We start from the raw sequence: 14,520 nt of genomic DNA, 5'->3' as shown, positions 1-14,520 counted from the left end.
CCTGTCAACAGCATCTTGCCCTTTTTCAAACCCTGGCCGCATGCTGACAATTAGCTTTGGCACCCCTTGAACAATGTACGTAAAAGCAGTGATGGGCATTTTTGGGGAATAGTGACGTAAGGGACGAATAATAATAGTAAAGAGCAATTCATTACTCTTTACCCGTCCTGACACTAGACTGACAACTATGTCCATACAAGGCATGCAAACCCGACCGCAAGTTTTGCCTCCAACGAAGCTCTCACATCTAGACACATCGTCCTCCGTCCACTGGAATGTCGATACCGGTCAAGAAGTCTGCCTCGTCGCTGCACAAGAAACAGCAGGTGTTGGCCACATCTCGTGGAGTCGAACCACGACCAAGCGGAACGGTAGCCATGAACGTCGCTTCGTTCTCAGGCTTGCCCAAGAAAAGATCAGTCCTGAGTAGATCGTCAGCAACACCGCGTTTCTCACGTCCTCGAATCCCATCAACTCACAATCCAGTCCCTAGACCCACGACAGGACAAGCAGTATTGAACCGAATGTTGTCCTTTGCATACTCAACAGCCATAGCCTTCGAGGCGTTGATGACAGCCGCCTTGGAGGCGTTGTACCACACAAGACCAGGACGAGGTCGGATTCCGGCCGTCGAGGCGATGGTCACGAACGATCCGCCAGTCTTCTTCTCCTGGATGTACGGAACCAAAACGTTGCAGGAGTAGTAAATGGCTTTGACGTTCACGTTAAAGCATTTGTCGAAATCCTCGTCGGTCACGTCTTGGGTGGGCTTATTCCGGTAGGTGACTCCGGCGCTGCGAGGTGTCAATGGTTAGTCAATGGTTATTCGATGCCCTTGACAAGGTGAGGCATGGGCATACTTGTTGACGACACAGTCCAATTTGCCGTATTTCTCGTCGACGAACTTCTTCAACGACTCCCAATCTTCCCGCTTGGTCACATCGGTGCGGTGAAAGTCACACTTGAGTTCGTCGGCGGTCTTTTGGCCCATTTCGGCCACAAAGTCGGCAATGATGACCTTTGCGCCTTCTGCGATGAACTTCTCCGCGATGCCTTTGCCGAATCTTTTTGCTGGTTAGTTTAGTTACGATGTGTTGTGATTTCGTAGTATACATACCCGCCGCCAGCTCCGGTCACAATGGCCACCTTTCCTTGAAGTCTGCCACTCATGTTTGCTGTTCGTTTGATGTGCTGCTATCTTTTGAAATGAATATGGAGTCCTTTGCTCGTTTGCACAAAGAGGCCAGATGTCTAGTTCTGTCGTTGTGTTGCCGGTAATATGGGTGACTTCTTGTACCGACCCCGCAATGCAGTAGAAAGAGGTGGGGTGAGGGGATGGACTGTGGAGCTGGAGAGCCGATCTCGGGGAATAATCAACCGCTTTAAATCATTCCCGAGTGCTCGGTAAAAGAATGAACCGCGTAGGCCTTTCGAGTGTAATTGACGAAGAACGATGGAAGAGCGCATAACACATCGCATTGGGACATTGCCAAGTCATATGTCGACCACATCCCATCAAGACTGCAGAGTATTTCCGTGTTCTTTCTAGACGGACCTCAATTCAAGCCATCAAGAAGTCCGCGGAGGAAAATCGCTGCGGCCATTGCACCGGGATCCGGTGGTGCATCTTTTGGCTCTGAAATCTCGCCAACATATGTTGCTGCGATCATATCAGCAAGCTGTGCATAGGACACGAATTAATGGAATCATTGCTTTACCTCTTCCGAACTTTGCCTTCATCCCATGCGTGCTCTGTGCTCCCTGATGACACGCCTCGACGGCCTTCTGTAGGTTCGCCTCTTTCTGTAGAGTCTCGCAGAAAGGAATTAGAGCGTCCATGACCGTGCGACCACCTTGCTTTGCCGGCGTGTAGTTCATCAAATTCTTGAGTGCTTCGCTGGCAGCGTTACCAGCACTTTGGGCGTCAAGCTTGAATCCACTCTCGTCCTTTGCATGGGCTTTCCTAAGACTTGTGGTGAAGGACGCAAGGATGATACTGATTATGGCGCCGAGCGTACCGCCGATCTCTTCGACCGCCTCGCCGACCTCGTCCAGAACGTTGAAGAAGGAACCCTGCTTGGTAAGTCCCGAGTCGAGTTTGTTGAGAACACCCTGCGATGTCAATCAGTTCTCTGCCGGGAAAGTGCCGTCCCGATGATCAACATACCTGGCACATGCCCACTACAGCCTCGCCGCAGTCGCCGTCGCCCATTTCGATATCCCATTTCGTGAGGTCAGGCTCAGCTTTGATTGCAGAATTGCAAGCCGTCCGCAACGCTGAGTCGAGCAGCGCCGCATCGACTCTAGGTCCGTTTTGAACAGCCGCTTCGGGATCCGCCTTTGCAACCTGCGCAGTTTCTTTCACTTCAGCGATATCCTTGTAGCCGTTGCGAGGCCAAGCGGATGCGTTCGTTTCTGAGTCGAGCAATTCTAGGAGTGTAGCCGTGGACATCTCGGTTTCACGCTCGATTCCAGAGATGTTCAGCAGAGATATTGACCACCCGGGAGCGTTGAGCGAGGTCTCAAAGCATGAGACGTATATTCGCTTCGGCGTGATCTTCCAATCACGTTGCAGCACTTTTCGAGATACGCTTGTCAGGGCCTCCAGCTCGAAATTCGACATCCCTCCAAAGTTGTTGATCAGCAGAGCGACGGCGTCGTCTGTTTTGAAGTTGACAAATGCTCTGTCTTTGTCCTCTGGATTCAGGCAGTATTTCAACATGTCTCCTACCAGTTCTTCGACCGGCGGCATGGGAGAAATCTCGTGCAGACCAGGCTCGTTGTGAATGCCCATTCCGAGTACGTAGGCATCCTGTGGTATTGATCGATGATGCTCCCTTCCAGGAATGTGGCAGTGGTCGAGAGAAGAGCCAACAGTCACCGCATTTGCGTTGACGGAGAATCCGACCTCCATACACTTCTCGAACTCATATCCAGCCTCTGCTGCAGCTCCGCACAGCTTGAGCACCCACATATTGGCAGCCAGACCACGCCTGCCCAAGTTCTCCGTCTGTTTCCTGCCCAACGCAACATCGTCCGTCATTCGCAGGACGCCAATTTTGTATCCCAATCCTTCTGCCTTTTCTCTTGCCAGACCGAAGTGGAGGTTGTCGCCGGTGTAGTTCGTGATGCAGAGGATCACGCCTGCGTCTGATGGAACATGCTTGATCGCGGCCATGACTTGCTTGGTCGACGGACTCGCAAAGACCTCGCCATTGACTGCTGCTGCCAGCATGCCGTCTCCCACGTATCCACTCCATGCCGGCTCATGGCCACTGCCTCCTCCTGAAATCACGGTGACTTTCGATGGGTGGTGTGTCTTCGAGTATACGACTTTGTTGGGCGCGTCGAGAGCTAGATGGTTGTTGCGAGCTACGAGTGATTCCAGTCCTTGGGCGACCACGCCTTCGGTGTGAGGGAAGAAGTGCTTGGTGCTCATTGTTGCTCAAACGATGGGTCGGTAGATGCTGGAGGGAATGAGAGGGATTGGCCTTACCTGTGTTGACCTACACTTCGAAGAACGCATATCCGCGTGTCGAGGCAACCAGTCCTCCAACCCCGCCTGCCTCGATGGAGCTCCCCACCGCACCAAGAACAAGACAGACGGATGGATCGCGGCTAAATCGTTCGCGTGAGGTTGGAGAGCTCGTCGGGGACGGAATCCTCTTTGGGGAAATCCGGCTGATTCGAACACTGCTGACTCAGCAGACGGGAAAACATTGGAGCGACGGGAGGCAGGAGAGTGAACACAACACGACTCTCTTCGTCCGTCTCACAACTCGTATCCGCCCGAAGGTCTCTCGATCTCTGGACGCGGAAGATGGACTCATTGGATGAGTTGGCACTCTGCCACGATGCAGACATGATGCAAGGAATTGGTCCAATGACGAGAGTCGGTAGCCTCATACTTCATTGGAAAGACATCGTTGGCGCTCCTCGCTCACTTCAAAACAAGGCTGACCTACCTCAGTTGGACCCCTAGACTAGAGAGAGATCGAGAGACAGAAAGAAAGAGAAAAGCGCATTCGTTGTCCACTTCAAGACTGCGACACGTAGGTCCTCTTCCGAGCCACTTACTCACAAGACCGTTCTTTGCAACAATCTCTCCATTTCACCGACATTCAACATCACACTCACTCTATGCACCTTCTCGCCATCCTCCATGTCACTCTCTTCATCGCCGCACAGCCTGCAACTGGTTCTGCGTCTGCCAAAAACCCAACGGGACCTGGAGCTGTATCGCCGAAGTCCAAGGGCCTCGGCCAGCATGATTGCGCGGGCTACTGCCACGACCGCAATTGTGCCGGGACGACAATTGGGCCATTCAACAGAAGCTACATGAGCCGCATCTGAAAGGTATACTGCGAGCCCGACGCGACGAAAACGGATCATCTTCCCGATTGTGGCGTTCGGGACGGGCATTTCAACGATCGTCAGAAGAATTTTGACTGTACTGCATAGCGCAGTCATGCGCAGACCTCAATGGAGTTGCTGCTGCCGTGGCAATCGACACGCTCGAAACGCAGCTGTGGACGTCGATGATCTGAGCCGAGGAAGACAATACGCAGGATCACACACTTGGCTACATCAAGTCAACGAACTCCACACAGGGTTTCCTTCGTCAAGAGCAGCACGACGAGAAGTTCCGGAACGAAGTTAATGGACTGAAGACACGCTGAGGGGTCTACCAACATCCGGAGAAGGAGGCGAAAGGCATCTTCATGCGTCTCGGATTTCGTGCGACGGACCATTTGCTTCTGGAGATGGCCGAAACTCTTACATTCATCATCGTTGGCTCATACAACCTGAAAGTGATCGAGGACAAGCAGAACAGCCCGCCGACGTCTTCACCGGCTCCCGTCTCAGTGGTATCGACTCAGCCGAAAGTATTACCGTCATGATCCAGGCGGTGATATGGGCGACGATGTCCAAAGCCATGGTCAATACGACAAGAAGACCTCAAACTTCGAAGATGCCAGTCGAGCGACGACAACATACAAAGAAGCCGCGACCGCGCTCAACACTCTCGGCGACAGTATTGCCTCGGAGCCAGCTGGGTTACGGAGGTACTCCAACGACATGACTTTGCGACCCAGTCCAGTAAACGCGGAGCTTTTGTTGGCTTGCACTCCCAGACACCAATCTTGCCAGGACAATTGGGTGCGCTTACGGTCGTTATCACTCGGCAGATTCTGCCCATCGGAACCATGGTATATCTACAACGATACTGCCGGCAACATCGATCGTGATGTCGAGTCGGTTCCGTTTAGAACCGGCATCAAGTAGACGCACGCCCTCATGGGAAAGGTGACGAGGCAGGAAACCGCTGCGAACTTGGCCACAATTCCGAAACTCCGCAGGGTCCGACAGTAGGAGATCGACTCCGCTGAGAACTTCATCTGCAGTCTACAATCTAAGAATGTCACCTGAAAAAACGGCTGGCACATTGGGTTCGTGTCCACGATTGTATGGGAGAACTTCGAGGCATTGCTCTCCACTGACGCGAACGTCAACATGCTTCTGTGGCACGCTCATTGCGACTGAAAGTACGCACTGTACGGTGGAGTGCTTCCTCGGTCGTCGTCCGTTGAAGGCTTGAAGTATAATCCTCATCCCGACCACATAACCGGCATTCGGACCGAGTGGCAGCACAATAGCGGATCTGCCCATGTTCCTCCACTTCTTCCTCCGCGTTTTTAGTTCTTCTCTTCTCCGACCAGCGTTTGAGCTTTTCGGCCCTATTGCGCTGCCCAGATTAATTATGATGGAGCCGAGCCGCCGCGCGATGATAGCTGCATGCCAAGTCGGATCTTATCTGCGAACGGGACGCCTTCCACTTCATGCCACGATCAGTATCAACGAACGCAGATGAGGAAGATGCATTGATACAGAGAGATATACCCAATCGTAACAGCAGCTAAAAGAACTTACAGCATTGAGTTCAAGCGGAGCCTCAAGAAAGGCGCGATGACGATTGCAGCATGTGGCAGACCAAAGTCGGCAAAGCGCGAGCCAAATACACCACGTTCTCCGCCAACCCACATCCTTGTGATCTTCATTCTTGGTTGACCTCCATGCTCCCGCTGTGGGGCCCCTCCATTGCGGTGAATTGCAAAATCTGCGCGGGTCCGGTATAAAGTGATGGCGAAGTCTTCCTGATAAAATGCACCATCATTCGATCATCACTCCAGGAGCATCATAACCATCATCAACATGGGCGGTCTGAACCTTTCCATCAATTGGGGCGAGCACAGATGGGCGGTGTTCTACTGTCTTGTGGCCACCATCGGTGCGCTCTGCTACGGATATGATGTGGGCAAAGCGTCAGACAATGGAAGATCGCAAGAGCTGACCAGACATGCAGTCCATTTACTACACCGGCATTCAAGGAATGTACCACTTCAAGCGCGACTACGGCACCCGTACAGCACCCGGATCCGACGAAGAATGGGAACTTGGAACCGTCTTCCTCTCGGTCTCCGCTTCGATCATCTACGTTGGAGAATTCGTCGGCGCAATCCTCGCGGCTCCCATCAACGACAAGTTCGGACGACGAGCGGTTTTCGCATGCGCCAGTGTGTGCATCATCATCGGTGCCATTGTCCAGCTTTGCTCGTACGGAATCGACGGCGTCTTCTACGTCGGAAGAGTCTTTGTTGGCCTGGGAGTCGGGCAATTCACCGCAACATGTCTGATTTACGTTGCGGATGTGGCGCCGACTGTAAGTACGCCCATTCTTGGCGTTGATATGTTGGAGCTAATGTTGTGGCTTGCAGGAGATTCGAGGACCTGCATTGATGTGCTTTCAGTTCATGCAATCGATTGCACAGTTTATCGGAGCATGTGTGAACCGTGAGTTGAACGATCGAGGCGTAAGTTTGATCATTTGCTGATGATTTCTCAGAGGGCACCGAGACTATCGATGGCGCAGCCTCCTATCGTCTTCCCGTCGGCCTGCTGTGCATATTGCCGCTCACTATGCTCGTTCTCTTGCCGTTCATTCCGGAGTCGCCTGCTTGGTTTATGGTCAGCAATAACGAAGGATACGTCCCCTGTTTCGGCTTCCACTGACAGTTCCTAGACCAAGGGTCGCCGCGAGGCAGCTGCAGCGGCACTGACCAAGATCAACCGCAGCAAGCCAAATTACTCCCCCGAGCCAGATCTCGTCGTCATTGAGGATGCCGTGCAGCTCGAGCTCGAGATGGAATCGGAGTCCAGCTGGGCGAGTCTGATCACAGACCCAGTCGAGAGGAGAAAGCTGCTGTACGCTTGCGGAGTCATGGTAAGATACTGAAGAGCAGAGGGCCTACTCCCAGGTCTTCTGTATTCCAATCTGTGTTCGAAAGTCGCTGACCCTCCGTGTTCGTGTTTAGTTCGCCCAGCAGATCAACGGAATTCAGTTCTGGTACACGTGAGTATCACACGAAGCAACAGACCTTTTGTGACTTTACTGACCGTCTTTCACAGCTACGGCGTCATCTTCGCGCAGAGCATTGGCGTCGGAGAGCCATTCACTATTAACACAATCATCTACGTCGTCCAAATTGTCACCGTCGGACTTTCCGTGGTATTTGGTAACAAGATGAACAGGCGGACGAATCTGTGAGTTTTACGCCTCGGCCCTATGACCGGGACTGCTTTACTGACCATTCTCGTAGACTCGTTTGCACAATGGGCATGATCATCTCGCTTGTTGCAGTCGGTGGACTTGGGACGACCCGTGATGGCGACGGGAACTTCAGCCGTGGTGTTGGGATCGGCATTGTCGTCTTTGCGTGAGTTGATGCCACGCTTTCGATGAGCGCTGCTTCAGTACTAACATGATTCTGCAGATACATCAACATCGTCTGCTACAACTTCTCCATCGGGACCCTCTCCTACACCATCGCATCGGAGATGGCTGTCGGCCGCAACAGGAACAAGATCACGGCTTGTGCGCTTGGCACCTTCTTCTTCACTGTCTGGATGATGGTCTTCACCTCGCCCTACATGTACTACGATGCGGATCTGGGTCCAATGTTGGGCTTTGTCTATGCGGGCACCAGTTTGGTAACGCTTGCGTATTCTTGGTTTTGCGTCGGCGAAACCACTGGACGCACCAACGCAGAGCTGGAGAGATTCTTCTCGGATCGCATTCCTGTCAGGCAATGGAAGAATCATGTCTGGGCGGATGACTTCGGCAGCAAGATTGAGGCGGACAAGGCTGGCGAGGGCAGAGTGGAGAGTGTGGTCAATATGCCCAAGTCGGAAGAGAAGGCGTAGAGAGGCATGCATTGTGTCCAGGCGTAATCGAATATGATATACAATATAAATGTTACAGTCGAAGATGTTGACCTGGATTTGTACTCGGATATATCCTGTCCCGAAGGTTTCTTGTCCCAGGGGATTCTTCTCTGACTGAACGCCAATTCAACGCGACATCGGACTTCTTCGAAGTCTTGTCACCATCATCATCACAACACAGCTGTCCGACGAGTTCCTGGCTCTGACATCCTGTCTGCCACCGGAAGGTACCGCTGCTTGTTTTCCATTCAGAATGACGATGACCAGAAGAACGCACTGAATTGGCTCGGATCTGCACATCTACGACATGTTTTCATTATCTACAATCTTCGCCGGCCTATTGTCAGGACGGACGGGGTCCTTGCCATCAATCAGATCCCGCTAGATTCATGGCAGTGTGTAACCGCCGTCTATCACGATATTGGCACCTGCGATTGGTCAGTGCCGCTTTCACGAGCAGAACAGGATGTGACTTGCCGGTCATATACGATGAGGCATCACTCGCCAGGAATACATAGGCCTAGCCTCCAAGTCAGAACATGATCACTGACACGGCGCAAAATCGAACTCACTCCTTTCAGTTCAGCAGGATCAGCGTTCCTCCCAGCTGGAACTAGCAACGACCAGTGATCTCTCCACTCTTTCGGGTGGCTAGCGATCACTACAGCTCATCAGTATTCACCATACAATGCGAGACCACGGTCAACTCACTCTCCGTCTCGATGAATCCGGGCGAGATGCAATTGACTGCGGGCCATCAGCGGACGATCCTCGAAGCGCAAGACGACTTCTTACCTCGACCGAAGTCGACCCACTCAACAGCCAAGCACTTTGCGAGATGTACGACCGCCGCCTTCGAAGCGTTGTACGCCGCTTGCTTTTGTGGAACATTTACCAGCGTGGCCGACACCGATGCAGTGAAGATCATGCTACCACCACCAGGCCCTTGCTTCTTGAAGATCTTGCCGGCAGCTTGGGCGGTGTACATGGCGCCGTCCAAGTTGACTTTCATGATCTCCTGCCACTGCTCTGCTGAGTAGTCCAGACTGTCATGGTGGGTGGCAATGCCAGCATTAGCCACGCAGATGTCCAGGCGGCCAAAGTCTTCCGCGATCTGGTCGATGGTGGCTGTAATGGTGTCCTTGTCTCGCACATCTGATTTGTACGCTTTGACAGTCGATCCGGTCTCCCTGGTGAGTTTTGCAGCGCTCTCTTCGGCGTCCTTCGAACTGGTGTAAACCAGTGCGACCTTCGCGCCAGCTTCGGCGAGGGCTCGTGTAACTTCGAGCCCGATTCCTCTTGCGCCACCAGTAACAGCAGCGACCTTGCCATCCAGCTGGAATTGGGACAAGACTGGACTCGATGCATTTGGAGGTTTCGCGAGCGGCATATTGAAATAGCGACTGATAGTGACGACAACGTACTCGACGGCTGCAATACAAATAAGAGGAGTCGTCAGACACTCGAAAAGTGGCGGACCTTGTGAATGAACAAGGACTTGCTCATGCACAGACATCCGCATCCGCGTCTCCGAAGCTCGCAGTGGAGATCCAGATGCCTCTCGGTTGATATTGCCCCGAACCGAAGCTCTGTCCTGTTATGCAACTGATAAACATTTCCGGTCGGCGTCTGATGCGTATGCAGGTTGGAAGGGAACGCTGTCCGGGAAAAGCACATATCGCTCCACCTCAATGCGCGGCGTTGCAAAGCTCTCGCACAAGTTGCCATTTGGTCTCGGAGAGGCAGACCCACAGATGGTCAAGGCTGCACATTCACCAAAGCGAGAGCATCTCTTCCTCGACTCCAACGGAGCACAACATCATGGCCAATGCGACCGAGAAAGTATGATTCCTTGCACGGTCGATGTATCAACACAAAGTACTGACGAACCACAGAATCCGGCCTTTGTGCTGAGATCGGTCAAGAACGTGGCTTTCGAAGATCGACCCATCCCGCAATTGCGAGATGCTTACGATGTGAGAGTGCATATTCGTCAGACTGGCATTTGCGGATCCGACGTAGGTAACTCGTGAGGGGCATTGGATCGTTTGCTCACATCGCGTTTCCAGGTTCACTACTGGCAACGTGGAAGAATTGGCGACTTCGTATTGAAAAGTCCGATCATCCTCGGCCATGAAAGCGCCGGTCTGTTGAACGAAGTGTTGAGTTGGAACGATATGCTAACAATCACGAAGGGATTGTCGCCGAAGTCGGAACCGCTGTCAAGAATGTCAAAGTTGGAGACCGAGTTGCTATTGAGCCAGGAGTTCCATGCCGACGTTGCGACCACTGTCGAAGCGGCGCGTACAATCTCTGCGCTGATACCGTGTTCGCAGCTACCCCACCGTGGGATGGTACATTGGCCAAATATTACATTGTCGCCTCTGACTATGTCTACCCGATCCCAGATCATATGACGATGGAAGAGGGTGCACTTGTCGAACCAACAGCAGTCGCCGTCCAAATTTGCAAAGTCGCGGATCTCAAGGCCGGTCAGACCGTCCTCGTCATGGGCTGTGGTCCAATTGGTGTGATGTGTCAAGCTGTCGCCAAAGCCTACGGAGCGAAGAAGGTTGTGGGCATCGACGTCGTACAGTCCAGACTCGATTTTGCGAAGACTTTCGGAGCCGACTACGTTTACTTGCCTCCCAAGGCCGAGCACGGTGCCGATCCAATTCAGCATTCTGAGAAGATTGCCGAGCTGATCAAGGAGAATTTTGAACTTGGCGAGGGTCCTGATGCTGTTCTAGAGTGCACTGGCGCTGAAGCTTGCATTCAGACAGGAGTATTCGTGGCTCGAAAGGGCGGGACGTACGTTCAAGCAGGCATGGGCAAAGAGAACGTGACATTCCCGATCACTACAGCTTGCATCCGGGGACTCATCATCAAGGGATCAATCCGATACACCGCAGGATGCTATCCGGCTGCGGTGGACTTGGTCGCTTCTGGGAAGATCGATGTGAAGCGGCTGATCACAAACCGCTACAAGTTTGAGCAAGCAGAAGAGGCATTCGAGCTGGTAAAGGCCGCGCACCCGGATGTCTTCAAGGTTATCATAGCTGGAGTGGAGTGATCCGCAAGCTCTATTCCATATCAATTCAACAATGGCCAAGATGACTGCTTGAAACCACAGAGACCAAACGGATGAATACTACCACAGATACATGCAAGGCAAGCTCGGCGCAATTCCCACCGAACGCGCCACGGAAAAGGGTTGGCGATCTGCTTATGCAGGCCCAGACATGTGTGCGCTTCCAGCCTCCGCTTCTCCGCATTGCTTCATGTGGGGAGATACTGCTGCATACAACATACGCAGGATGCCCAGCATCGGCAAAGCCTCGACACGGGGTCTGCAGAATACGTTCGAGGAAGGCGAGCCGAGCTCCGACTACTTGATCAACACGCCTTGATCGATATTGCTGCCCCGGTGTCCGGCATCCCCAGATTTCGACAAGATGAAGGACGCTCTAATCGTCGGGCATAGACTGGCAGAGGTGCTTCCCCGGACAGACAAGTACTGGTTCCAGGTGCCCCATTTGCTGCAACTAAACCTCATATTGCTGGTGCCGTTGCTTTCGAGCAGTGTTGCTGGGTACGATGGATCTTTGATGAACGGCCTTCAAGCATTACCCCAAGTGCGTCGCTTCGAGTCCCGACTCGACCCAGCGTAGCTAATACTCAGCAGTGGCAGAATTACTTCGGCAACCCAAAAGGCGCTCTTCTTGGGCTGGTCAACGCTGCTCAGTCGATCGGTTCCGTTGTTGCTTTGCCAATCGTGGGATCATGCTCTGATCGATTCGGTCGCAAGAAAGTCCTACTCGCTGGGATCCTCGGTGTCATGCTAGCGACGGCCATACAAGCGACAGCAGGCACATTGGAGCAATTTGTCGTGTCAAGATTCGTTGTCGGAGCTGCGGGCATGTTTGCTGCACAGCCGAGCCCACTTCTACTGGCTGAACTGGCCTATCCGACGCACCGCGGGAAGTATACGTCTGCATACTGGACTCTGTACTACCTCGGGGCAATTCTGGCAAGTTGGACGACGTTCGGGACGCAATCTTACAATTCAAGCTGGTCGTGGAGAATACCCACCATCCTCCAAGCAGGCTACCCTGGTGTTCAACTTGGATTCTGGTACTTCCTCCCGGAAAGCCCTCGATGGCTGGTCTCGAAAGACCGCAACAGTGAAGCCTTGGATATTTTGTCCAAGTACCATGCCGATGGCGACTCACAGAGTCCACTGGTCGTTCGTGAGATGGCAGAGATCGTTGAAGCCATTGGTATGGAGCGAGCAGCGAAAGCAACAGGCTGGAGTAACCTGATTGCCACTCCAGGAAACAGGAAACGACTGTTCATCGCTGTTTCCCTTGGAGCGATGGCTCAATGGAACGGCATTGGCGTTGTGTCATACTATCTAACCCTGGTCTTGGACACCGTTGGGATCACGGATCCATTCATGCAAACTCTGATCAATGGATTGCTACAGGTATGCTGGTCGTAGATTGCCGCTGACAATGACCACTGACCTTCACTGCAGATCTTCAACTTCGCGGCGGCTCTAAGCGCAGCATTCATGGTAGATCGGGTCGGTCGTCGAACACTTTTCAACTTCTCTGGGGTGGTGATGTTGTTCTCGTACATCGTGTGGACAGCATGTTCAGCGGTGAATGACAAGACCGGATCCGAGGCGGCAGGGATCGTGGTCATCGTGTGTTTCTTCGTATTCTACTTTGGGTACGACTGCAGTTTCACGCCGCTCTTGATGTCCTACCCCACAGAGATCTTCCCGTACTCCATCAGGTGAGCTCAGATATCCCCGGGCCATCTGGTATAGCTAATGATGAAACAGGTCCAAAGGATTGACCTGCGAGCTCTTGTCGATCTACTGCTCCCTCGTGATAGCAGCTTTTGTCAATCCGATCGGTCTCGAGAATATCGGATGGAGATATTACATCGTCTTTTGCTGCCTGCTGGTATGACCCGCCTTGTGTCGTTACCATGGTACAATGACTGACACTGCATTTCAGGTCGTCTTCCTGGCCGTGACTTACTTCACGTTTCCAGAGACTCGTGGCTATAGCCTTGAAGAAATTTCTGAGGTCTTCGACGGTCCCCACTCAATTCCAGGAGTGGATACTAAGGACGATGAGAAACATGCTGGATTTAAGGAGCACGTGGAAGAGTATGTAGAGATGGTCTAGACATTGGAAAGCACATCTCTTGTTCGAGATCCTGGAGTCTGCTTCATGAGGCCATGCCTTACCTTGCGTTGGCGAAAGATATGTCCCGGTGAGCAGTGATACCAGACCGCTGAACAGTTCACCTCCCTTGCAGACGGAAGCAACATCACGAAGCATCGGGACCACGACTCGATGTCTGGCCCACTGATTTGTTCTTTACAGCATCGCTTATGACATTAACTACTGGCTACATGCTTTGCTGATCAAACAGCGAGTCCAGATCCATCACATGTCCCTCTACCCATTGCCAATCACGCGCTTCCCTTCCGGAAGTCCTCCAGGCTGAACACGACCTTGACCCTAGTATCTGTGGCCGCCCAAACTCTCTGCCTCAACTCCTATTTGCCCGCTAACTTACCCAAGACTCCACGCTTTAGCCCAAGCACTCGACAAATCTCATCCTCCACGTCGTCGCCAACTTCTGCCTCCACGACAGCGTCAACCAAACCCGGGTTTGGACAGAAAATGAACCGCATACCCGCTCTCGTTCCCGTCTCAACTCCTGGGATCGATTCTTGAAGCACCAGGCACTCCTCTGGCCTGGTCTTCTTCGCATTTACCCGTTGCCAACGCCGATATTCGGGAAGTCCATTGCCACAGATTCCGCGAACTATGGTCATCAAGTACTTCAACTCAGCCGGAAGCCCGTCGGGATGGACGCTCGTCCGCTCCGCTGATCGAATCTTTTGCTCAGTCTTTTCGATCCACGCCTCCCGTGCTCCAATGTTAATTTCTCCCTGTCCGCGGACTATCCTGTCTAATCGACAACTCCTTCCGAGATTCTCCCGTCGAAGATTCCTCTCAAGTGGAACATGAACGTGATGTCCGACATACGGCGCGGGAGACAGTAATGCGATCGATTGGCAAGCTACATAACGCGCAAGAACATCGCTAATATAGCCAAAGGGTATCACATAACTCTTTCACTGCCCAGCAACACCAACATCAAATCCTCGAATGCATCCATAAATTTCCAGATCTCCATCGCAATGCAGAA

General features: G+C 52.7%; 6 protein-coding genes across 6 annotated transcripts; 3 read left to right on the top strand and 3 right to left on the bottom strand.

The window, feature by feature from the left end:
• Nucleotides 1-165: 165 nt before the first annotated feature.
• On the bottom strand, nucleotides 166-1,254 carry MYCGRDRAFT_102936 (uncharacterized protein; the record flags this gene model as incomplete). The annotated part of the gene is made up of 4 exons (XM_003856718.1): nucleotides 166-422; nucleotides 480-794; nucleotides 861-1,064; nucleotides 1,118-1,254. 4 exons carry the CDS (start codon nucleotides 1,168-1,170, stop codon nucleotides 248-250), a joined length of 747 nt encoding a protein of 248 aa, XP_003856766.1.
• Nucleotides 1,255-1,511: 257 nt separating this feature from the next.
• Nucleotides 1,512-3,510, bottom strand: MYCGRDRAFT_54399 (uncharacterized protein; the record flags this gene model as incomplete). The annotated part of the gene is made up of 3 exons (XM_003856717.1): nucleotides 1,512-1,660; nucleotides 1,719-2,112; nucleotides 2,168-3,510. 3 exons carry the CDS (start codon nucleotides 3,437-3,439, stop codon nucleotides 1,557-1,559), a joined length of 1,770 nt encoding a protein of 589 aa, XP_003856765.1.
• Nucleotides 3,511-6,188: 2,678 nt separating this feature from the next.
• Nucleotides 6,189-8,262, top strand: MYCGRDRAFT_67469 (uncharacterized protein; the record flags this gene model as incomplete). Its single annotated transcript, XM_003856866.1, has 9 exons — nucleotides 6,189-6,312; nucleotides 6,365-6,721; nucleotides 6,777-6,852; nucleotides 6,905-7,026; nucleotides 7,082-7,282; nucleotides 7,374-7,411; nucleotides 7,468-7,602; nucleotides 7,659-7,775; nucleotides 7,833-8,262. 9 exons carry the CDS (start codon nucleotides 6,214-6,216, stop codon nucleotides 8,260-8,262), a joined length of 1,575 nt encoding a protein of 524 aa, XP_003856914.1.
• Nucleotides 8,263-8,650: 388 nt separating this feature from the next.
• MYCGRDRAFT_31902 (uncharacterized protein) lies at nucleotides 8,651-9,673 on the bottom strand (the record flags this gene model as incomplete). The annotated part of the gene is made up of 4 exons (XM_003856716.1): nucleotides 8,651-8,803; nucleotides 8,856-8,944; nucleotides 8,995-9,030; nucleotides 9,079-9,673. 4 exons carry the CDS (start codon nucleotides 9,671-9,673, stop codon nucleotides 8,651-8,653), a joined length of 873 nt encoding a protein of 290 aa, XP_003856764.1.
• Nucleotides 9,674-10,127: 454 nt separating this feature from the next.
• MYCGRDRAFT_31918 (uncharacterized protein) lies at nucleotides 10,128-11,356 on the top strand (the record flags this gene model as incomplete). Its single annotated transcript, XM_003856867.1, has 3 exons — nucleotides 10,128-10,301; nucleotides 10,353-10,428; nucleotides 10,479-11,356. The coding sequence occupies 3 exons, from the start codon at nucleotides 10,128-10,130 to the stop codon at nucleotides 11,354-11,356; spliced, it is 1,128 nt and encodes a 375-aa protein (XP_003856915.1).
• A 382-nt stretch (nucleotides 11,357-11,738) lies between these two features.
• Nucleotides 11,739-13,484, top strand: MYCGRDRAFT_67467 (uncharacterized protein; the record flags this gene model as incomplete). Its single annotated transcript, XM_003856868.1, has 5 exons — nucleotides 11,739-11,918; nucleotides 11,966-12,769; nucleotides 12,821-13,083; nucleotides 13,133-13,256; nucleotides 13,311-13,484. 5 exons carry the CDS (start codon nucleotides 11,739-11,741, stop codon nucleotides 13,482-13,484), a joined length of 1,545 nt encoding a protein of 514 aa, XP_003856916.1.
• Nucleotides 13,485-14,520: the final 1,036 nt, after the last annotated feature.

Source organism: Zymoseptoria tritici, chromosome 1 (assembly GCF_000219625.1).
Source record: "Zymoseptoria tritici IPO323 chromosome 1, whole genome shotgun sequence".
Lineage (NCBI taxonomy): Eukaryota > Fungi > Ascomycota > Dothideomycetes > Mycosphaerellales > Mycosphaerellaceae > Zymoseptoria > Zymoseptoria tritici.
Note: the sequence above shows the minus strand (reverse complement) of the source record. Positions and strands in the feature narration are given on the sequence as shown.